The sequence below is a fragment of the Solanum verrucosum genome, unplaced genomic scaffold (genome assembly GCF_900185275.1).
Source record: "Solanum verrucosum unplaced genomic scaffold, falcon-dt-bn FXZP01000177.1, whole genome shotgun sequence".
Lineage (NCBI taxonomy): Eukaryota > Viridiplantae > Streptophyta > Magnoliopsida > Solanales > Solanaceae > Solanum > Solanum verrucosum.
Window position 1 is genome coordinate 847,570 of NW_026020401.1, and position 25,018 is coordinate 872,587.

Genomic DNA, 25,018 nt, shown 5'->3' on the forward strand with positions numbered 1-25,018 from the left:
AACCGTTAGCAGTGAAAAAGTAATTAGATAAATGCGTAGTTATGTTAAAGTCAAACTATAAACTGTTCTTCTATACAGAGTTAACTTGTATACTCAAAATTCAAAAATAGCACTAAGAAAATTTTATAATAAGAGATGTCAAAATATAAAGGAGTAAAAGCGAGAGAAATTAATATATAATGTATACACACAAGAAATAATGTATTTATTCAATTATATAGTATAATTTTTCGATCAAAGGGTGTCAACTGTCACACGCGATTTTGCCACTACTATAGGTCCTTCGAAAATACATGAGGAATATGAAAATTGTAACCCTTTTTAAAAAGTAGAATTTTAATTTGTACTAATAAGTAAAAGTAAACCGATCGTTATAAAGTTATACCTAATTCTTATCAAACTTATTAAACTAAAGGTAGTTTTTTAAAAGTTTGAAATTGACACAAACTTTTGTAACTTTCGAAGCAACTTTAGAAAAAAATGCAGAAATTTCAAAAAGCTTCTTTAAGCCCATGCGGGTTAGCTTACACTTCACAGTACATAAAATTTGAATAAATAAATATATTAACTCCGTTTTAATTAATTTATTTTTTAAAAAAAATTATTTAAAAGAATATATATATTAATAATTTTTTAATTTCAACTTTTCTACTGACATATTTAATTTTTAATATAAAACCAAAAATAAATAAATTATGCTCTCAAATTATGTGTCAAATCAAGAAAACGATAATCAAATTAAAATGAAAAAAGTATAAATAAAAATGAAAGGACAAAGAAACTTGTGCTTAATTTGAATCTTCCTGTGAGAAACCTTTTCTCTATGGACATTTGCATGTATTATGCACATTGTCAGTGAGTTTTTGTAGATATGATTTACAATTTACGTGACATAATTGCCATTTTAAAATTTTGATCATGAATTTAGTATAGAAATTTTAACTGTACTACTTAAATTGAGATGAAAAAAAATACTTTATAAGACACTTGTGAAATCAATTAATGAAGAGTGAAAAAAAGTTTCTTTATTTTTGCTACATATAAGTAACTTATAGAAAAAGATAAAAGGTGAAAGCTCAAGCTTTATAAAGGGCCCTCTTTTCTGCTATGGAATTAATCTATCACTGCAAGATCAATGTCATTCATACGCCACTTGTACCCTTCCATGATACTTTCTCCATTGTCCTTTTTCTATGCTAAAAATACATAGTTGATATTTAAATTTGATAGGTTTAATTGTTAAAGTTTTTAGCATTAATATGGTGTACACTAAAAGGGGTGATTTGATAGGTGTATAAAGATGGTATTGAATTGTGTTTGTATTAGTTGTACTGATATTATTCTTATGTATTGTTTGATTTGATATATTAAAAATAAAATGTGTTGCATAATATTTGAGAGATAATTGTGTCTTTAATCGTGCTAAGACATGCAGTAAAGCTTTTTGCATTACTAATGTTATGAGTTTCCATATATTAATTGTATATACATTAATATCAAATTAAATATATTTGCATAGTGTACCGATCAAATACTAATAACACAAAGTTAATGCGTGCATTTTTTTTTAACAAATGATAGGGAGTTCGATAAAGTGTATAAAGATGATATTAAATAAGACATCTTAATAATGATGAAATTAATTATGTTAATACTATTTTTTTATCAACTGTTTGATTTGTTATATCAAATGAATTATGTGTATTAAAATAGAAAATAATACTAAATAGAGCGTGTTAAAATAGAAACAATACTCTGTATTGATGCTATGATTTTGTATGTATAATTATATAATTGAATGTCATAGCATAAACATTGTGATTCTGTAATAGAAAAAAACAAGAATACTGTAACAATTATAATACTATTCAATAGGTGATCATAATTGACCATATAATCTATAGTATAACAAACAATTTCGAAGATGGTGAGGTTTGTTTAAAGTAAGACTTTTACTACCACTTAACTCCCACAGACAACACTATCCCATAAACGTACACAATCAAGTCATAGTCAGACAAATCTTCTTATTACAAGATTTGGTTTTTGTACTCTTTTTTCCCTCCGCACATTCATCGAACAAAGACCTCTGATTAAGAAATAAACATATCATTCATCTATCATATTCTTTGGCGATAGATTTTTTAAAATTTAGTTATATATTTATATATACATAACATATAATAATAAATATATGGCAATTGATATCTCTATCCTCTAATTATAGATATGTATAAGCATACAGTTAAATTATCATAAAATTAAACAAGTAGACGCATGTGTTCTACCTCTGATAAATTATGTCAGATTTGTTACGTAGAACATGAGTGTCTGATTATTCAAGTTTATAATAATTTAAATGTTTATTTATATATATAAAAAAGTTACTGAACCAAATTAAATGACACATTTATGTATTAGAGGAGGAAATTAATACATAGATTCTTATACTAGTATTTACTTCAGTCGAATTTCAGTGATGTCGAACCAGATTTGCTTGAAGACTTTGATGATTAGATCATGATACTCATCTGAATTTAATGAAAGATAGCAAGCAAGAAGTTCTTCCAAATCCTTTGATGTTCTTATATTATTCTCAACTATCATTTCCACCATTGATTCTCTGAAATCTTTCTGAGGATTTCTTGATGATTTCACCACTGCAAAGCTCTCTGTAACACTTGTCCTTTTTGATGAAACATTCTTTCTGCTTCCTTGAATCTTCTTGCTGTTTGTTGTTATTCTTGGTGAATTTGTTCTCAGCTTCACACCATTTGTTGATACTCTTCTCACTATCCTCTGTTCTTGTTTCACAATCCTCTGTTTTTCTTCTTTTTTTTCATCGAATTTTTCGGGCTTGGTTATGATACGAGGAAGGTCAATTTTAGAAACAGAGTGAACCCCATGATCAAGATTGGCTGAATCTTGATTCATGTAATCAGCTCTGCAGTCACAAGACGGTGAAATTGAAGTCATGGGGTTTGATTTTTCAGGCAAAATTGAAGATGGTGATGAGGACGAGGAGGAGGAAGATGAATTTGGGTATTCTTCAGGGGTGGAATCAGCTTTAGTCCAGACAGATTCAACAGAAGCGCGGCAACTACAATTGGCTGAAACAGAGGGATTGACAAGTTTGGGAGAATTTCTCATCCTGGAATTGATACTACGCCTTTTCTTGTAAGACTTTCTTGATGGCTCAGTGAAATGAACATCGTGATCGGGTTTTGGGCTGTTAGAAGAGATAGGATTCTGAGAAAATGTTTCAGGTGGATTACTACTAGTGAGGTTTCTTGAAATGTAATATGATTTTCTTTGACAACCAAGGTTATGGGGTTGTCTTTTTTTGTCTGGTTGTAGATTTGATAATGATGTTGATGTTGATGAAGTTGTGTGGCTATGGCCTCTGCTGTTTCTGGTGCTGCTGCTGCTGCTTTTGCCTATTTCTTTGAGCTTGTAAAACCAAGCATTTGGCATCATATCTGACAATCTAAACCTATAATTCCCCATGATTGGTAAAAGAGTTGCTTGTGTTTACTCTGGTGGCTAAAGAAAGTGGGAAATATTGGAGTTAGTGAAGGTAGATAAATAGAGAAGAGGAAAAGGATTATTGTTGTTTGGGGGTTGGTTTTGGATGGGGTGTCGCCGGGGGGGGGGGGGGAAATAGTTTTTTGGCATATTTTGCCATCCATTTTTAAATTGAGTGATTTGTTTTGACTAGATACAGAGGTTTAAGAAAATTAAAAAGAAAGTTTTGAATTTTACAAGTTTAAAATTTAAAATCACGTGAAAAATTGAAATTAAAGAGTTGTTAAAAAAAAGTTATATTTTATGGAATAAATTAAAAATAAAAATAGGTCAAACGAATTGAAAAAGGATAAAATATATAGTGTAAAGATATTTATAATTGACATAATACATTAATACATAAACAATAAAACATATATAAAACTTGGCCTCATTAGACAGGTAATACTATAATATTGAGTATGCATATCTAAACACTTCAAGTAGTCTTTATTGTGTTAGTTGAACACTTTAACTTAAAAAATGATCATCTAGTCATCTTCAAAATTTATGTGCAATGTCACTGTTGGGTGTCCATGAGAAATAGTGAGAACTAGTTAAAGTATTGAATAATTAGTTTAGATTGTTAAAATATTTCAATGTGCATTCTCAAAATTTAAGTATTTATTTTTCAACTAAAATTAAGTTTGAGTATCTATTTGAATATTATGCCTTTAATGATAGATATTATTATAATATTAATTTAAAATTGTGGTAGAAATCTATGAACTTCAAAACAAACCCTGAGGGGTAGCTCAGATGGTAAAGGCCTGGGACAAAGTCCTTCAGGTCGCCGGTTCGAGCCCCAGCAGGGCCACTGGAGGCATTACAAACCGGCCGCGTCTCCAGGGCCCCGTGGAACTAACTGTGGTGGACCCGCCTTGAAACAGCGGGACCCGGTGGGTACAGCTAGTCGGGTTCGCAAAGCGACGCCCGGAAACCACGGTAAAAAAAAAAAAAAAACTTCAAAACATACTATGTGTATGGAAATGGGGCCAGGAGGAAGAAAAATGAGTCGCAAAGTAAATAAAATAGGGGCCCAAGTGTTTGAGAGGGCATTAAATGGCCTTTCCAAATTAATATTTATTTAAGCCTAATGGCCAAATTCTCATCATAAAGTTAAAGAGATGGTATTATCATGATTATATTGCTGTAACAAAACAGTAATACTTATTGGCTTATTCCTAATTATGCTAAACTTTCAAGGCCATGATGATGTTCAAATTGGAATTATTAAAAAATGAACAAAAAATGAGATTCTCTAAGGGTACCACAAGATGTGGGGGGATTAATCGAAAATAATCACTTCATCTTAAAATGAAAATTATGGATTTATATTAAACGAATCAATACTTCAGAATATTTAATTAGTGAAAAAAATAATTCCTAGACATTATTATGAATTTAACGTTAGATAATCTCTGATTACTGTGCGAATTTAAAACATGTATACTGATTGAATCAACAACCCTAACTTTTAATTGTATGAAGCTTTAATGAATATTATAATATTAATACTAGTTTAAGTGGATTGATTATACAGTAAAACTTTATATTTAAGTACCCTAATTTAGTTTAGACTGAGTCATCATATCTTCTCATATTTAAATTCATGTTTGGACGTGGGAAAAAAGTCTGAAATATATCTGAATTTTGATCGAAATTGTTGTAATAATATCAAACTTTAGAAATGACCTTCTACCCCCTTGCACTATTTAATAATGTATTTTAAAGGTATATATGTGTTCACGTGGACATCATAAATATTACATCATTATAAACAGTAACGTGTCTACGTAGACACATATATATCTTTAAAATATACTATTAAATAGTGCAGGCTGGTAATAGGTCCTACTCTTTGAATTGTTACAACAATTTCGATCAAAATTCAGATATATTTCGCACCTTTTTCCTTTGGATGTTATACTTGTTTCACAAAAATGTGAATTTTCACATCTTTTAGAGTTTTACCTAACTATACAATCTTAAAGACACATTACAAAATTTTGGCATTATTGATAAAATAACAGTAGTGGCCAAAAATTAGTTACATAGTTACATATTTTAGGAAATCCAAACCTAAACAATTTGCTTTTTGTCTAAATTAATTCATTAATAAAGCTATGAAACAGCTGTAATTAATCGGACTCCTTTCCCCACCTAAAAATAAATACAAAATGATGAATTCCTACCAATTTTTAGGGGCATGGATCAATGCTGCCAATTGTTTAGAGTTCTTTATGTTTTGCACTAATCTCTTAATTTTCTTGCAAAACAATTATAAAAAATTGAATAATTTACAATGGTAAATCAGGATAAATATAAATTTGACATAGCGTCTTATTAGCTTTGAAACTAAAATATAAATATACAGATATATATTGTATCGCCTTTAAAATAAATACGCAAATATAATTGGTATCATTTTTTTGCGATATACAAATGAAAACTTATCGATACAATATTTGAATATTGTAATACCCCTAAAACAAATACACAAAATACAATCTTTTTATGATAATAGTTGTATCAGTTTATATTCGAAACACAGATACTATTCAGTGATAGTGGTATCACTTTTTCTGATACACAGATACCAATTTTTCTATACTTGGATACAATTGGATGCATCAATATGTATCAATTGAAGAAGATACAGTTTGATTATAGGTACAACCATTTTTTTGATACACATACAATTTTTTAAAAACGAACTCAACTTTTTTTTTGGGGTGACCGGTGAAGGGGTGGGTGGTCGAGGATCGGGATGAAAAAATAAAAATTTGAAGCTGAAAATATTTTTTAAAAACAAACTTAATTTTTTTTCTTTTTGAAGGGGGTGGGGGCTGATGGGGGTAAAAAAATAAAAATTTGAAATTAGAAATATCTTTTAAAAATAACTTTTAATATTTTTTTGGGAGGGGGTGGTTGTAGGGAGTGGGGGTGGGGTAAAAAAATTGAATTTAAAAACAAGCTTTAAATTTTTTTTGGTGATTGAGGGGGCTGGTTTGAGGGTAGGGACAAAATAAATTGATTTTTTCAACAAAAAATAATTGTAATTTGAAGTTGGAAGAGAGTTTTAGAAAATGTTTTCCTTAAGTTTTGAAGGGAATTCATTTTCCTTAAATTTGAGGAAAATGAGTTGATTTGGAAAACATTTAACCCAACCAAACATGAGAAAATTGGAAAACATTTTACGAATTTTTTTTCCTTCATACCAAACACACCCAGAGAGAGAGACGAATGAGAGAGGAAGAGAGGAGAGATTTACTATAAAATTCTAATGTATAGCTATGTTAGATAATTTTCGGAAAGTATCGCCAGATTATGGGTATATAATAGCTCTGTAGTTTTTCCTAATTCAATTAATTCTATAATATGCATTATAAGTAAATTACTCTTTACATTATCAATTTATGTAAGTTAAATTAAATTCTATAAAGTTAGATATATCATACAAGTAGACAATAGTACTTGTCATGGTGTTGCACTTGATATTTTCTTAATCATGGTTGTCTTGGTTGAAATGTGTCATAACTATATATACACTTACATAGTTTTGCACATTTTGTCTCTAGTTAATTTTGTGCAATTGACTCTTAATTAAGCTTTAACTTGTGAAAGCTATATATGTTGAAGAGTTGTTTTCATGTTTGTTCTCATGAAAAATTAGCCTATCTATCTATCTATAATTTTTAAGCTTCACAAAGTTTGTATTGAGAAGAAGAGGACAAGTCAAATCAAGAATACCCAAAAAAGACATCTATAATTTAGGCTAATAAGACGGTATCTATTTTGCATGTAGTCACCAATCAGTTGCCTAACCTCATGAAGGCTCATATTATTCTTTTAGGCATCCACTATCCAAAATACACTTGCCAAGTTGGCCGTATCAAATCAAACTAGGTTATTTTTTTTGAAACAGAAAAAATATAATTTAAGAACATTTTTTACCTTGTTCCGAAAAGACTATCACTATATAAACCCTACCGACAAATTCACCTCTAATTCTGCTAATTTGAATTAAACACATTTATCTTTCAACCAATTAACAAGAAAATGAAGCTAGCAAATATTCATTAAGGACATGGTGTAGTGGATGAGATAACTCCTTCTTGACAAGAGATCTCGCGTTCAAATCCTGAGTATGAAAAAAACCTTTGTGGAGAGCACTTCCCTCTAAGCGGAGCTTATGTAGTGCGAGTCCGGATATAGTCAGACTCCAATATGGATACTGAGAATGAAAAAAAAAGTGCATCTTTACAATCCTGAACTTTGGCTAAAATGATGGGTTGGGCCTTTCTCCACGGGGAAAATTTACAAAAATAACCGCAAATTATCATTTTCCATTTTTCCATGAATAAAGGAGCTTTTTGGTGGGTTTGATTGATATTGAGAAAGATTTACGGGTGATTTGAACTGGTTCAGAGTCAGAGTTAATAGTAACTGAAATTGAGTTGAAAAATATATGTGACACTTGTATATCATAGATATTCATGCATAGTACACACAGATATACATAAATATACACACATATAAAAGGGATATACGTATACACCCGAAAGTTATACATGCTAAATATTTATTATTCCTTCCCATGAATCGTAGCTCAAATTTCAGCAATAATGTTTCACAATTCTATCTAAAGTATGTAATAAATTAAGAGTTCCATTTTAGCGAAAACAACATAAAAAAATTTAGACCAAAAAAAAATTACCATTGGAAGTATAATGGTAATTTAGTAGTTGTTCATCTTAGAATCTCACATGGAAGTGAATGTCTGTAATGATTTTTGTGAACAGATTTGCACGAGTTCGTAACTCTTGCAAGTCTTTATACAATATTTTGAAGAAAACATATATTTATAAAATTGTATTTACGAAATGTAGCTATAGTTTAAAAAAATATGAATGTAGCTATTATATGTACGAAATGTAGCTATCAACGTTGATACAACTCTTTCACACAATTTTCAGCTGATACAACTCTTTGACGCTATTTTCATGTGATACAATATGTGCTAATACATAAATTAGTAACTGCTGTAATCTGCAAACAAACATATAGAATATACCTGTTTCTTATTAGGCAAGTATTCCAATATCAAGATTGTGTGTTCCAGAGGAGGGTCATTCTGAGTCCCCAGCACTCCTAAGGCTAAGGATGTATACACTGACTGTTTCAAGTAATACAAATGATACGGGCAGATTGAGAATCAAGCTTGAAAAAGTTATCTTTGTGAAGAAAGTAAAGATTATTCTCCTGCCTTCTCAATTCTCATTTTGATAATAATTAGTATATCTTTTTTTAAATTATTTACATGCATGGTACGTATATCACATGATAATTAGTATTATAAAATTTGTATTTTAAGCACTTGTCTTATCAGTGACATAGCTACATTGAACCAAGGACAGTCATATCCCAACATTCTTCATGAATTCTTTTATTGTACATATAAGAAATAATAAAATGTATATAGGTTAGGAATAACTTTTTCGAAATATATACTAAGGGCATGTTTGGAAGGACACCCTGGTAATTGGATTTGGTGTAATTGGTGTAATTACACTGTCTTGTTCTGTTTGGAAGGACATGTAATTACTTGGTCAACGGGTAATTGGTGTAATTGGCAAGGGGTAATTACACTCTACAATTCACAGGCAGAGGCTGTGAATTGCTGGTAATTACATGGTGTAATTACCACCTGATTACTTTTTAATTTCTATTTTTATTTTTTTGTTTTAATTTTTTTACTTCTATTATTTTAAGTTCTTTTTTTATTTTTATTATTCTAAAAAATTGTAAAAGTTTATTTTTTATTTTTTATTATTATATTTTATTTTCTTCTTGTTCTCAACCTTACTTTACGTGATTCTATGTAATTTTCTCGTATTATCTATTTCTTTATGCCATGCTTATTTTCTCATTAGCATAATTTTATTAGTATTCTAATTTTTAAATTAAAATATAATTTATTGTTAAGTAAGGTTATAGACTTACGTTTTCTTTATTAAGAAAAAATAAAAATAAATCATATTTATTGCTATGTTGAAATTTGTTATAAGAGTATTATGTTAATTTTTTTGTTTTGAATTTATAACCTATGTTATATTTCCAGTTTCATTTGTTTTAGTAATATTGAATTTACATTGCACGTCATTTTTTAATTAGACTTGATAGATTATATTTTTGTCAAACATTTAATAATTTATGACATTTTATTTATATATTATTCTTTTTATCAAACATGCATTTCACGATGTTCGTAGAAACTCATACTTTTAGTTGTTACGATCAATTCAATTGAAATATATTAATTTGAAAAAATATAAATCAATTATTTTTTCATAATATTAGTTACATAAAATATGTTTATTAATTAATATATTTTCAAAAAATAATATATATCTTAAATATTTAATTTAATGTCATTTATAAAGTTTCTTATTTGTCTAGTATAAATTTTAAATAATTAATTTTTATTTTTAAAATTTATTATAATTTTATGATTGCAATTGTGCATCCAAACAAAACATGTGTAATTACACTGTGGCATCCAAACATGACAGTGTAATTACAGTGTAATTACACTATGGCAATCAAACATGTCAGTGTAATTACTAGACAATGTAATTACTAGGCTGGTAATTACTACCCTAGTAATTACACCAATTTCAATTACCAAGTGGCTTTCCAAACAGACCCTAAATTTTGAACATTCTTAACAAAATTCTTAGCTTCGTCATTGCGTCATACAAAGTTAATACAAAGACTAAAAGAACAAGAAAGAGTGTATTTTGAAATATTTTTCGTTTCTAATGTGAATTTGGAGTATTAGAATAAAAATCCTGAAAACATGGTAAGTAATTTGTTGTTTTATAACAATGAAATAATGGGCTTATGATTAATACAAAAAAATATTGCATTCTTAACATTCCCGTACGAGAAAATAATGAGGCTCACAAATTAATTAAAGGGCTAAACAATGAACAAAAGTAAATAATGATGTTTCTAAGAGTTACTTAATTATTATCACAATTTTAGCTAATGTGAAATGCACATACGAAAAGGTAAAAGTTCGATCAACATATCTATTGGAGTCTCATGGTTTTATAAGCATACAAATATAGATATATACATATAAGTAGTAAAATATGAGTTCACAATTAAATATTGTTGGTAAGAAACGTTTTCAAAATAACGATCATGTGTACATATCCTTCTTAGAAATTCTGAAGATGTACAACAAGGAGCACAACAAGAACATCGATGAAGTCTACAATGAGGTGATAAGTCATTTTAAATTTGGATACACAAATATTATTAGATGATCTTCATGTTATAATTTGTCAATATGTTTTTGTTTTATGTGTAGGTTGCCATATGTCTCATGATCATCCAGATTTACTTGATGACTTAACAATTTTTTTACCAGATTCTTCAATATTTGTCGCAATGGTTACATCATATCAATCAATTACCCATCCTCTTTAATTCATTATAATAATGTATTATCAGGACTAAAACTTGGTAATTATTCTCAAAAAAGTGTTAGGGAGATTGGTTGGGTTGTTTGGAATTCTTTTGTCAATTTTATTAGCAATAAATATTGTTAAATGGTGTCTTTAATATTATCATCTTCACTTCTATCAAATTAAGAAAAAAAAAACATTCATTCTTTGTTTTTCTTCTCATATATATAAGGGAATAATTTTATTGGTAATTGTTTATTCATATGGAAAGTACCGATGTAACTAAAGCAGGGTTAACCTCCTTGTTCGGATTGACTTTTCATTTTTGACTTATAAGTTAAAATTTATAAATTAGAAATTTTAACTAATGACTTAATTTTTAGCAATTTGGCTTAAAACAAAGTGCTTATAAGCATTTTTTTAACTCACTCACACACTCTAAAAGTGCTTTAAAATTATTTTAGCTTAAAATAGGCCAATCCAAACAAGCTCTAAATCAGGGGTTCGATGTAATTTCAAGAAGGTTAAATTTGTGCTTCTTTAATAATAATAATAACAACAATAACAACACCACCAACCACAATTTTTTTGATGAGGTTTGATATTCCATAAATAATTTTGACAAACGTGGTATATTGATGAATAATTTTCGATGTTAATCCTCGTTTTATGCTTGAGTTTGTTTATGGATGTTAAATTGAGTTGCATAGTTGTTTGCTGGTTTGTTCAATCAAAAGAGATAAATTCGCAAATATTTCTTCACTATCTTGTTTGGATTGAATCGTTATTTCTTTCAAGTAATTGAAAGAGCTTTTTGAATTTATCTATTGAATCAAGAGGAGATATTATTTTTTCTTAAGACTATCTCCTAACGGTTTTTCTCACACACATTCATTAGTGGTTCTGTAATTAGTTTATTCAAGGGAGACTGGATTTAATCAAAAGAGATTATATAGAAACTATAATGGCCCAATCCACTAGTGATATATTTCGCTTTGGGCCTAGGCCCGCCCGATTTAAAATGTGTCACTAGTTGGTAAAATTTGTTTTCATATATACCCAACATCTTTTCTATATTTTATCAATATGAGACTTCTTATCTTATGTTGGGGTGTCACATACACCCCTTTATGGAATCAATGTCCTCACTGAGGTTGTCCCACCACTTGGAATTGGCCTAGACTCAACACTAAGGTTTACCTTGCCATATTAAATTTTTTTCTAAACTCAGTTGAACTCTGACCCACATCGATAAGGCTGACATATGAGTGACTCTGAGACCATTTGTAATGGCCAAGTTCGCTAGTGACATTGTCCGCTTTAGACCTAGGCATGCATGACTATAATTATGTCACTAGTTGTTAAGGTCTGCTTTACTTATGTACCCAACATCTCTTGTATGTTTTATCGATGTGGACTTCTTATCTTAAGTTGCAGCGTCAAATTTTTTAAAAGATTTGATAGAATTCTTGTTAATCAAGCTTTTTTTTTGGGGATGTATGGCACTATGAAATATGAAGCACTTAACTAGAACTGGTCTAATCATGCACCATTTCTTCTGTCTTGTAGTAATCAAATTTCTCCTAGGAGAAGTCTTTTTAGATTTTTGAAATATTGCGTGAAAGATCATAATTTTGAAGAGGTTGTTGTGAGAGAAGTTTGGGAGTTTATTTACTTAGAAGATGTCTTTTTAAATTTGAAGTTGAAGATGAAGAAGACTACTGTTACTCTTACTAAATGGAGTAAAAGAACCTTTGAGAATATCTTGAAGAAATAAATATAAAGGAGGATATAGTCAAAATAAAGGAGGCTTTATTTAAAGAACTTCTTACAATTGAGAACATGACGTGTTAAAACATGCTCATGCTGAATTGACACCTTTTTTCAAAAGATCAATTTACACAGAATTTTGATGTTGTTAAAGTCTCTTTATTAGAAATGGTTCCAAAATTAGTAACTGATTGCTTAATCATTTATGTTCTGCTGATGAAGTCAAAATGGTGATTTTTAAGCTCAATGAAAATAGTTTCAATGTGCCAGATAGTTTAAATTTATCTTCTTTCTTTCATCACACCTCCTAAGTGTGAAATTTACGATTTGCATAGATCATTTGAAAGGTTTTTGTAGAACTTTAAAGAACACAAGAGGAGTAAATATTGTGTTTCATGATCTGATTTTTGTTTGGCTAAAGATGAAGAGGGTTTAAGCTTGAGATCTCTCTTTGATGTTTTCAAAGTATTATTTGTTAAGCTTGAGTGAAACTTTAGAATTAAAAAAAACTACGCGTTCCAATTTTATGTGGAATAAATACTGCAAGAGGCATAAACCTCAAGCAGTTGAATGGTGCAGGGGGTCACAAACTTGGAAGCTTGTGTTTGAGCTAGAGGGAACATTGTCCAGAAAATTTAGTGGGAAATTAAGAATGGTCATGCTAATGTCCGGTTTGATAATTGGACACAATTGGGATCATTGTATTATTATCTTCTTATTTCAGATCTCTTCAGTTGAAATAGAGGATATATAACAACTTAGACAGAATAGGCAGTGAAATAACAAACTTTCTACTGAAAATGTTCCTATAAGAAGTTTATCAACACATTCAAGAAAAAGTTAATATTTTTGTTGATCAAAATTGTTAGGACAAGCATTGATAGATGAATAACAGTTCAAGTAAATTCTCTGTGGCGAGATTTTGTAGGATGTTGAGGCATAGAGGAGGTTCAACAACATTATAAGCATTTATGAATCAAATGAGATCCTTTCAAATTTCTTTTCTTCTTCCAGAGGTTGTGTAAGAAAAGAATTCCTATTAAGACTATAAGAGTAAGGAGGACGAAAGTTGTTGTTCAAGAATATAAAAACGGTAAATTAGATATTGGGGAGTTAACTTTTCAAGGGTAATGGCTTTAGCCATTTAAGGCTTTAAGCCTTCAAGTCTACAATGTACTAGTAATCTAATATATGTTATGTCAAGCCTCAAAGGTCAAGGGTCTACTCGGCTCAAGATTATAAGCCCAAAATTTAAATGGGCTTTAAAATTTTTATCTCAACCCTAGCCTAATAACAAATTGGATTGGAACGGCCTTATGGGCCAAGTCCATTTTGACAACCCTAACTATCTATACCCTAAACCTAATCTATAAAAGGAAATAAAAATACCTACTTTGAGGGGGACTCTTAATAAACAACGGCAGGAGCAGCTGTAGTAACATATATATCTCTTCTCAAAACCTACATGCTCACCATTTATTTGTATCTCTGTCTTCCTTGACATCTGAAGGTCCGATCTTTAACTCTGCCTCTCATTTATATATTTGAATGATGTCTGTTTTTTCACTTTGAATGAGTTGATTTTATTACTTACTTCTTTTTGTTGTTTGTTTAAGAAAGACTTTCTTTTCATTTGTGGTCAGATTTGAGTGGGAAAAGACTTTCAAATATTAAAAAATGCTTTTTTTAATCAAATGCCTGCAGTGGCTAATCATAATTAGATTTTGTTTGTCGGCTTTATTTTGTTTTGCTTGCCAAATAATTCAAGAATTTAAATGCTCTTTAATTAATTAATGTCTCTGTTGTGTGTTTAATTTTTCGTTTTGATTAATATTGAATCATCTTCGAATTAAATTGGTTAGTTCTTTCCAATTTTTTGTTGGTAAACTTGAAATAACAATTAGTTTCTTAAGTTAGAAATTGTCTAGGCCTAAAATTAGTGTTTATGGCCTCAACTTTAATTTAATCACTAAAGTGAACAAAAGAAAAAGAAAAAGTGGTCTTAAACAAAAAACCATCCAAATGGAATAAGATAAAATCAACTCTCCCAGTTTATTAAAATAATCTATCAAAATGATAAACACTAACGAAATGTAAACTCTACATTTAGGTGTGATATACAAAGAGAGATCGCATTTATGTATGTCAAAGTGAAAATCGCAACTTTGTTTCTTAGTCAAGAGAATAAAATTTAACAATTTAAGTGAACCATAGGCAAATGATCTATCTAGAAATAATTTGATAAAACCAACGGTTTTAGCACCACAGGATTCAGGAATGCCTCATACCTTTCCTAGGTCAACAAAATTCTTTATCCGGTCTTTTTTTTTTTGCAGACCGATAAAAATAATTATTCTTTTTTAATAGAGATTAAAAAAGGTGACTTGGAACACTATAACTCATTCCAAGTGATAACTCATCTATAAATAAAAAATCTCTATTCAATACCATCACTTTAATTGAAAAGCCCTTTCTTCTTCGTCTTCGATGATGAAAAAAGAAGTGTGGCAACTAGTAATTAGCTTTCTTATTAACTAAGAATTATGAGTCTTTATTCAACTAATTGGAAATAGTATATATAATTCTTATTATTTTTTCTTCAGTTAGTTGCTTTTGTCTTATTACTTTTAATAGGTATAATATGCTTTAAAATACTACCACAACTATATAAATAAATAAGTTAACTATTTTTTCACAGAAACAACACATTTTATTCTTTTTATATTGTATCGGTTAAACTTAAGCGATGCCATGTTTCTTTCTACAATCCTGACGTAGTTAACTTAACACTATGCAAATGTTGCAATAGGGTTCATGTTTTCTTCTTGCCTGATTGTGAAAACGATTTTATCTCATATATATGCATAGTTTCTAAGGAGCCTAAGTTTGAAAAATCATGTTGAAATTGTAAAATTTTGTGATGGAACCAACATGTTCTTGGTGCCATTGCAACCCTAGCACAATTTTTTAAACTTAAGTTCTCCGGAAATTCTATATGTGAAGAAAAGTCCTTTTTACTATTAGGCAAGACGAAAATAAATTGAACCTGAAAAAAATATCTGCATAGTGTTTAGTCAACTTGTCTAATCCTGTTCCGTCGTAGAAATTGACTATTTCAAACATGTTACCACTTGAGATAATTGACAAAATCCAACTAATTGGAACTAGTATATATAATTCTTATTATTTTTCTTCAGTTAGTTGCTTGTGTCTTATTACTTTTAATAGGTATAATATGCTTGAAAATATTACCACAATTATATAAATAAATAAGTTAACTATTTAAACAACACATTTTCATTCTTTTTATATAGATTTGTGTCGATTAAACTCAAGTGATGACATGTTTCTTTCTACAATCCTAACGTAGTCCATAGCTATGTCGGAAGGGTTAAATAAGTTAACTTAACACTATGCAAATGTTGCAATAGAGTTCATGTTTTCTTCTTGCCTAATTGTGAAAACGATTTTGCCTCATATGTGTCGTTTCTAAGGAGCCTAAGTTTGAAAAATCATGTTGAGATTGTAAAACTTTGTGATAGAAACAACATGTTCTTGGTGCCATCGCAACCCTAGCACAATCTTTTAAACTCAAGTTCCCCAGAAATTCTATATGTGAGGCAAAATCTTTTTTACTATTAGGCAAGAAGAAAATAAATTGAACCTGAAAACAACATCTGCATAGTGTTTAGTCAACTTGTCTAACCCCGTTTCGTTGTAGAAATTGACTATATCAAACATGTCACTACTTGAGGTAGTTGACAAAATCCATATAAAAAGATTAAAATAGTGTATTGTTGTCCAGACAAAATAGTTAACTTATTTATCTATAATTATGGCAGCATTTGAGTGCCAGAATTTAAGCACATTACACCTATTAAAAGTAGTACGATATATGCAAATGAATGAAGAAAAATAATAAGGAACATATATACTAGTTTCAATAAGTTAAATCAAGACCCATAAATCTTAATTAATAAGAAAACTAATTACTAGCTATATTATAAGAGTCTAGTCAAAACATTTGTATTATGCAAGTAATTTCAAAATTAGTTGCAATAATGTTATATCAACAAAATAGTAAGACCATGTTAGATATTTGAATTTTGACATTATATATTACTCAATTTCCATAATTGAAAATCAGATTATGCTATACTACTTTAGATTATATCATATGACAATTAAGAAACTTACTAATATTTCATAGAGGAAAATCATTTTTTTAATAATATTTTGATTAAATAATTATGATTGTCGTAAACGCAATCTACCAAAAATGGCAAAAAATATATTGATATTAAGTTGTAGTTCAAGTATATGAAAAAGGTAAATAAGATATTAAGGACTTCACTTTTTTAAGGATAATGGTTTAGCCTTTTAAGGCTTTACGTGTTCAATGTACCAGTAATCTAGTATAGCTTAAGCCTAGGTTGCTCTTTGTGGACTCAAATGGTATGTTCAAATTATGGTATTGATAATCTTATCTTGGAAGAAGATTCTATGTTAATTATCAACATGATAAAAGGCAAAGTTCTTCCACCTTGGAACCTGAAAGATACTATCATAGAAGATCAAAAGTTGGCGCAAAAGTTCAATTGTCAATTCCAACATTGTTATCGAGAGGTTAACCAAGTTGTAGATGCATTGGCTAAATGAAGCATCCATAATTTCTTTACCCTGAAGGACTTACTGCAAACTGCGAGAGACCCCTATAAGATGGATCAAGCACAAATGCCCTCACTAAGATTCAAGCACAAGAAACTTACTTTTTGGTAAATAAAATCCTTGTATTATTAGCTGCTAGATGTTATTTGTTGGAACTTAAGTTTAGGTAGTTCTATTTTGCAGCTATGATTTTGGAGGTAAAGATAAGACTATCCACCCTCCTTTGTATATGTTTGGTGTTGAATTTTGAAATTAATACAACACCTAGGCTTTACTAGGAAATTGAATAAAAAAAATTCTAGTATAAATTACATCAAATCTCAAAGGCCGAGGTCTTACTTGGATTAAGTTTGTAAGACCCAAATTAAATGAGCTTTAAAATTTATATTTCAACCCTAATAAAAGATTTTGTTGAAACGACCCGATAAGTCAAGCCCATTTTGACAGCATTAACTATCTATATCATAAAACTAGCCTACAAAAACAAAGAAAAAGACTTAATCAATAGGGGGACTCCTAATACGCAGCGACAACAACAATATTAAAACATGTAAAACACAACTCTCATTGGTGTTTCTATTTTCAGTCACGGTTCTCCTCTTTAGCCAAAGTTTAGATGCCGAATTTGTTTGTTGAAATAATCATAATTAGGTTTGAAATTAACATGTAACACAACTCTTAAAATATATATTTTTGAATCAAATGCATGCAGTAGCTAATCATAATTAGGTTTTATTTGTTGGCTTTGTTTTGTTTTTCCTGTCAAATAATTCAAGAATTTGATTGCTCTTTAATTAATTAATGTTTTTGTTGTGTGTCAAATTCCTCCTTTTGATTAATATTGACTCATATTTAATTGGATTGGTTATTTCTTTCCAACTTGTTGCTGGTAAACTTGAGACATTAGTTTCTTAAGTTAGAAATTTTCTAAGCCTAAAATTAATGTTTATTGCCTCAACTTTAATTTAATTACTATTGTGAAGAAAGAGCGAAAAAGGGATAAAATCAATTGTCCCAGTTTATTTTCGTTGAGTGAGTTCGAAGTTTAGCGGAATATGAGGTACCACTATTATGATGAAGTAAGTCGTTCTATCTTAAGATGATATATTCCATAACCTCGAGTACTTGAGGAAAATAATTTTGATGATATAATAATTTTGTTTTTTCTTAATATATACATTAGTATGTAACGTTACGAATGATGTAGTCTAAATTCATTTGTTTTTGTTAACAATTTTTCTTGTGATATAGATATATGCTTCGAAATATCTTTTCCAAAATTTAGAAAATTTTCATGATTTGTTTTTTATGCTCAAGACAAATGAATGACTTTATTTATCAATGCTACTTATCTGATTTAGACTCTCATGAATTTTTCTTCAAAATAATTATTACTATATAAACATTGCCCTTTTGTGTTACTTATTTACTATTTCTTAATATTTCAGTATTTTAGACGAAGAAAAGTTCATATGACTTGTAATAACACCAGCTGAAGTTTGTATTAGTAATTTTTATTATTTATTTAATAGTTAATTTTATGAGATAAATATTTTCATTGATGCAAATATATATTTATATTTGGGTAGGTATTTGTTTTTAAATTAAAGTATTATATATGTCAAATATGTATTATCAAGTGTAACGATCTGTTTCTGTCATTATAGAGAAGCCAACGGGGGAAAATTTGGGGCCAAAAAGCTTTTTCGTAGTATTTAGATTTTCCCAACCTAGTCCAGATTTGGTCAAAATCAGAGTCTTTAAGGTGTAGGGAAATCTGGTAACAATCGGGTGATTTATTTATAATTCTGATTACATGAGTGGTTAGATAACTCGTTAAGGAATCCGTACGACTTTACAAAATTGAATTCGGGCTAGTAGAACTCCCGAAATCGATCTTAACGTGAAGGGTATTTTCTGAACGTCGTTGGTTAGAAGTGTGTTGTGAAATGAGGGTCTTGAATTTATTAAAATAGCTCATTGGTTCGTGGAAGCCGCCTTGGCGGGGGTTTTTGCCGCTCTGGCGGGACCGCTGCAGTGGGGTGAGGGCCGCTGTGACTGGTTCGACGCGACTTTAGGTTGTAAATAAACTCCTAAACGACCTCATTCTACATTTTTCAAATTTTAGAGCTAAGGAACGAACCCCTGGCGACTCCTACCAGTTTTCCACCATTCTTGAGGCTAAAGGTAAGCTTTTCACTCCCCGAATCTGTTTTTTGATCCGTAGAACGAAATAGAATGGGTAATTATCAATAGAGGAGGGTTTTGATCTAGATTCTATAGTGGAAACAACCCTATTTTGGATACTTGGGATCATGAGAATGATCTAAGGTTGTTAGAATTGTTAGTAATCCGGGTCATTAGTTATCGTTTGATGATTCCCGTGTTATAATTGTTGTTTGTAGACCAAGAACAAGTGGAACGAATTCGGAAAGGGAAGGATTAAGTTTCTTCGGGTTTCACTTTGCTTCTATTGCCACTCACTTGACCAATTTGACCAAAAATGAGATACCATTTGAATGGACTGAAAAATGTGAGGAGAGTTTCCAAAAACTCAAAACTCTTTTGACCACCGCACCTATTTTAGCATTACTGGTTTAATGTAAAGATTTTATTGTTTATTGTGATACTTCACATTCTGGGTGATGTTTTGATGTAGGATGAGAATGTTATAGCTTATGCCTCACGTCAATTGAAGGTGCATGAGAGGAATTATCCAACACATGATTTAGAGTTGGCAGCGGTAGTGTTTGCTCTTAAAATCTAGCGGCATTACCTCTATGGTGTTAAGTGTGAAGTGTTTACTGATCATCGTCGTTTGCAATATGTTTTCACTCAAAATGATCTGAATTTGAGATAACGAAGGTGGATAGAGTTACTTAAAGATTATGATGTCACCATTCAATACCATCCGGGCAAGGCTAATGTGGTGACAGACGCTTTGAGTAAAAAAAATGGTGAGTATGGGTAGTTTAGATTGCTTGAGTGTATCCAAGAGACCTTTGGCAAAGGAAATTCAGACCTTAGAGTCTAAGTTCATGCAGTTGGGCATCTCAGGAAGAGGTGGAGCGTTAGCTAGTATTGAAGTAAGGGCCACATTCATTGAAGATATCAAGGCCAAACAATTTGAGGATGAGAATTTGGAGGAGCTTAGAAAGAAGACAACGATTGGTAAGGCACAAGAGACCACTTTTGATCGGAAGGTGTGCTTAGTTTCAAGGGAAGAATTTGTGTTCCCCGAGTTGATGATTTGATTCAAAAGTTGTTGATAGAGTCTCATGGGTCGTGATATTCTATTCATTTGGGTGTGACCAAGATGTATCGAGATTTGAAGCAAATTTATTGGTGGTCGGGCATGAAGAAGGATATAACGGAGTTTGTGGCTAAGTGTCAGAATTGTCAACAAGTGAAGTATGAACATCAAAGGCTTGCAGGTTTGCTCCAAAGATTGCCAATTCTGGAATGGAAGTGGGAAATAATAGCCATTGATTTTGTGGTAGGTCTTCCCAAGTGTAACACCCCGTAACTAGAAAGAACTAGAAAGAAATTAAAAAGAGGAAATAGTCATTTTTGGAAAGTATAAAAAAATTCTGGAAAATTTTAAGTGTATTAAAGTTGAGTTTTTGGTCAACTTCAAAAGACAATAACTTCTAGCTTAGGATGAGTTACGTGCTTGGAATGATCTTTCCAACGCTATTGAGTTTCCACAATTCTGAGTTTGTATGAGTGAGTTATTCCCTTTGGAAGTTGGGTTGTTGGAATAAGGAAAGTCCAATCCGGATTTTGAAAGGGTAGTTTGGTCTTTTCCTTGCCCAATTAGTTAATTTGGTTTTTAGCAATTAAGTTGGGATCTAAACTGATTAGATTCAGTTTACGCTTTTCAGAAACAAGTTAGGGTGTTGAGAGAAGAGAAAAGAAGAGGAGAAAAGAGGAAAAAGGAGCAAGGAATCGTCAAGTTCTTGAAGCTAGGCTCATGGATTTCGTCAAGGGGTGATCCCTACGAGGTATGTGAGTCTTTCATAGCGTTGGGTTCGTTCACCTACGCGCCAAGCATGTTTATTTCAGCGAAGTTAGTTCTAGAAAGCTGAAGGTTGATTAATTTTGAATGGTGTTCTTGAATTTGTTTTTCGTTCTTGAATTGGGCTGAATTGAGAAGCTTCTAAGATCTTTAAGCCTATTTTTAGAGTTGTTTTGAGTTAGGTTCATGGGTACATATGCTGGGTATCTGAATCTAAAGAAAAGTTGAGAAGAATAGTCGAGTTTAGGTGAATTGGGACTGGAAACAAAAAGAAGGCAAAGTCGGGCGAATCTGGGTAGTGGGGCTGCGTCGCAGACCTGTCCCAAAATATCACAAAAAGTTTCCTCGCGGAGCAGAGCAGTCACAGACCGTTCTGCGTCAAAAAGTATTTTCGCGACCAAAATTTAAATATACCTCCGCGTCGTGGACCAGCTTTTAGGCAGTAATTTCTTGATCTTTTCTCATGTTTAGCTATCTGAAATCATTCCTAAATATCATGAGATCTTTCCTATCACAAATCACAATCCTTGAATCGATAATTCAATTTAAGGAAAGTTAAGAGTCAAGTCAATAGAAGTTAAGAGTCAAGTCAATAGAAGTTAAGAGCCAAGTCAAGAGAAGTTCATAGAGTCTTCCAAAAGTCTTTTACAAATGATTTAACTTTGTTTTAAGACTTGAGTTTTGAGTTCAGTAAAGAGTAAAGTTGAAGTTCATTTCTTCGAAAGTACATGGGGACTATGTATTCCCAAAGAGTTTAAAATATTTTCACATTTAAACAAGTAAGGAAACTTTGATTTCCAAACGAGCCTTTGAGTTAGTTTTCCGTTAAAGAGTAAATGTTTTCACATTTGAGCAAGAAAGGAAACTTTGATTTCCAAATGAGACTTTGAGCTAGTTTTCAGTTAAAGAGTAAATGTTTTTAGTTAAAGAGTAAATGATTTCACATTTGAGCAAGAAAGGAAATTTTGATTTCCAAAAGAGCCTTTGAGCTAATTTTCAGTAAAGAGTAACTGCTTTCACAATTAAGCAAAAGAGGAAACTGAGATTTTCAAGATAGCCTTTGAGCTAAGTTTTGAGCAATTATCTCAAACCACAGAAAGAAGTTATGTTTTTAAAACATAAAAAGCTAGTATATTTTGGGAGTCGTATTGAGCACCGATATGAGGGAGAGTTTAGAGAACTCCAAGCCGCCATAAACCATGTAACCATCATGGGTAGAAAAGGGTCATACTTTTTAGATTATTCCATAGTGCTTTTTAGCATAGATTAGTAGATCCACTTAGTAATTCAGGTTTTATACCCCTGGCAAGGTATATGACGGCCCTGACAGCGTGAGGCAAAACGATGTATCATCACGATAACTCTTAAGTGATGGTTGTTTGTTAGAAAAACTCCTACAGCAGTACTTTGTATTTTTTATATACATCAGAAATATTTATATTTTCATATACAAACAAAGTTCATATTGTATCTTTGCATACACACAAAGTTATTATTGTAGTTCTAAATACACAGATTTGAAAACCATGTTTTAAATCTTTTCTTTATACTGCATTTATTTACAATGCTTTATATTGAAATCAGTTCAGTTGAGATGAGCCAGGTCAGTTCTTCAGTTCCTTTCAAGGTTATGTCTTGTTTTAGCATTCCCCTCGCATAGTCGTATATTCAATGTACTGATGTCATTTGGCCTGCATCTTTTTATGATGAAGACACATGTAACCAGGATCAGCATCCAGCGCATCGTTGATTCTAGTTGAGCTCCAGAGTTTGTTGGTGAGCCTCTTTGCTTCAAGAGGATCCTTTTTTATTATTTTTCAGTACTTAGTTCATTAGGATGTCGTGGATCTCGTCCCGACATCCATCTCAGTTATTAGAGGCTTCATAGATAGACAGTCAATTAGTTCATTTGTCTTTATATTGTTATTGAATTATGTTCAGTTTTGAGTTACCACTTTGGCTAAGTTAAATGTTTATTTCTAAAACATTATGAGTTTAGTTTAAGACAGTTGAGTTATCTTGCATTTGAGTTTTTTTCTTGAGTAAAGTCTTCCGCTGAGTAAGAAAGTCAGGCCAAGGGTTCTCTTGGGGCCATCAATGGTTCTCGAGTGCCGGCCACATCCAAGATGTAGGCACGGGGCGTGACACCAAGACTTTGGGGAAGTTTGATTCTATTTGGGTAGTGGTTGATAGATTGACAAAGTCAGCCCATTTTATTTCGGTAAAAATAGATTGTAATGCTAAACAATTGGCTAAAGTTTATGTGAAAGGGGTAGTGAGGTTGCAAGAGGTGCCCCTCTCTATCATCTCAGACCGTGGTACCCAATTCACATCCAAGTTTTGGAGGAAATTACATGATGAATTGGGCACACAACTCACTTTTAGTATAACCTTCCATCGATAGATAGATGGACAATCAGAAAGGACTATTCAAGTGTTAGAAGACCTGTTAAGGGTATGTGTGCCTGATTTTTGAGGGCATTGGGATAAGTTCCTACCTTTGTGTGAATTCTCCTATAATAATAGTTATCACTCCAACATAAATATGGCACCATTTGAGGCATTATATGGGAGGGGATGTAGATCACCCATAGGATGGTTCGAGGCTGGGGATGTGAAACCTTTGGGGGTTGATTTAGTGAAGGATGCTCAATATAATGTGATGAGTATTCATGTTAAACTTTTAGCAGCCTAGAGTAGACAGAAGAAGTATGCAGATCATAAGGTAAGAGACATGCGTTTCAAATCGGTGAGAATGTTCTTCTTAAGGTATCACCCACGATGAGATTTGGCAAGAAGGGCAAACTAAGTCCATAATACATTGGTCCATTTAAGGTTCTCGAGTGTGTAGGACCGATAGAGAATAGATTGGCTTTACCTCCTAATCTATCGGGAGTTCATCCGGTATTTCATGTGTCCATGTTGAAGAGATATTATGGAGACGGGGATTACATCATTAAGTGGGACTGAATTGTGTTAGACAACGACCTCCAATATGATGAGGAACCCATTGCAATTCTTGATCGTGATATGCCCAAGTTGAGGACCAAGGAGATTAAATCCGTGAAGGTTCAATGGATGCATCGTCCAGTTGAGGAAGCTATTTGGGAGACTGAGAGGGACATGCGGGACTAGTATCCCCAATTGTTCGTCGATTCAGGTACTACTTCGTTCTTTCCTTAGCTTATTTTTCCTAAGTTTGGTCACTCGGGGACAAGTGATGGGTAAATTGGTATCAATTGTAACGACCTATTTCCGTCATTATAGAGAAGCCAACGGGGGAAAATTTTGGGCCGAAAAACTTTTTCATAGTATTTAGATTTTCCAAATCTAGTCCAAATTTGGACGAAATCGGAGTCTTTATGGTGTAGGGAAATCTGGTAATAATTGGCTGATTTATTTATAATTCTGATTACATGAGTGGTTAGATAACTTGTTAAGGAATTTGCACGACTTTACGAAATTGAATTCGAGCGAGTAGAACTCCTGAAATTGATCTTAACGTGAAAGGTATTTTCTA

The 25,018-nt window shown here is 31.3% G+C and overlaps 2 protein-coding genes across 2 annotated transcripts in view; one reads left to right on the forward strand and one right to left on the reverse strand.

Moving 5' to 3' along the window:
- Positions 1-25,018, forward strand: part of LOC125839970 (non-specific lipid-transfer protein 2-like) — a 554,062-nt gene that overhangs the window by 433,479 nt on the left and 95,565 nt on the right. The gene's annotated exons all lie outside the window — the stretch shown is intronic.
- LOC125839947 (transcription repressor OFP2-like) lies at positions 2,329-3,532 on the reverse strand. Its single transcript, XM_049518909.1, has one exon. The coding sequence runs from the start codon at positions 3,505-3,507 to the stop codon at positions 2,458-2,460; it is 1,050 nt and encodes a 349-aa protein (XP_049374866.1). The 5' UTR covers positions 3,508-3,532; the 3' UTR covers positions 2,329-2,457.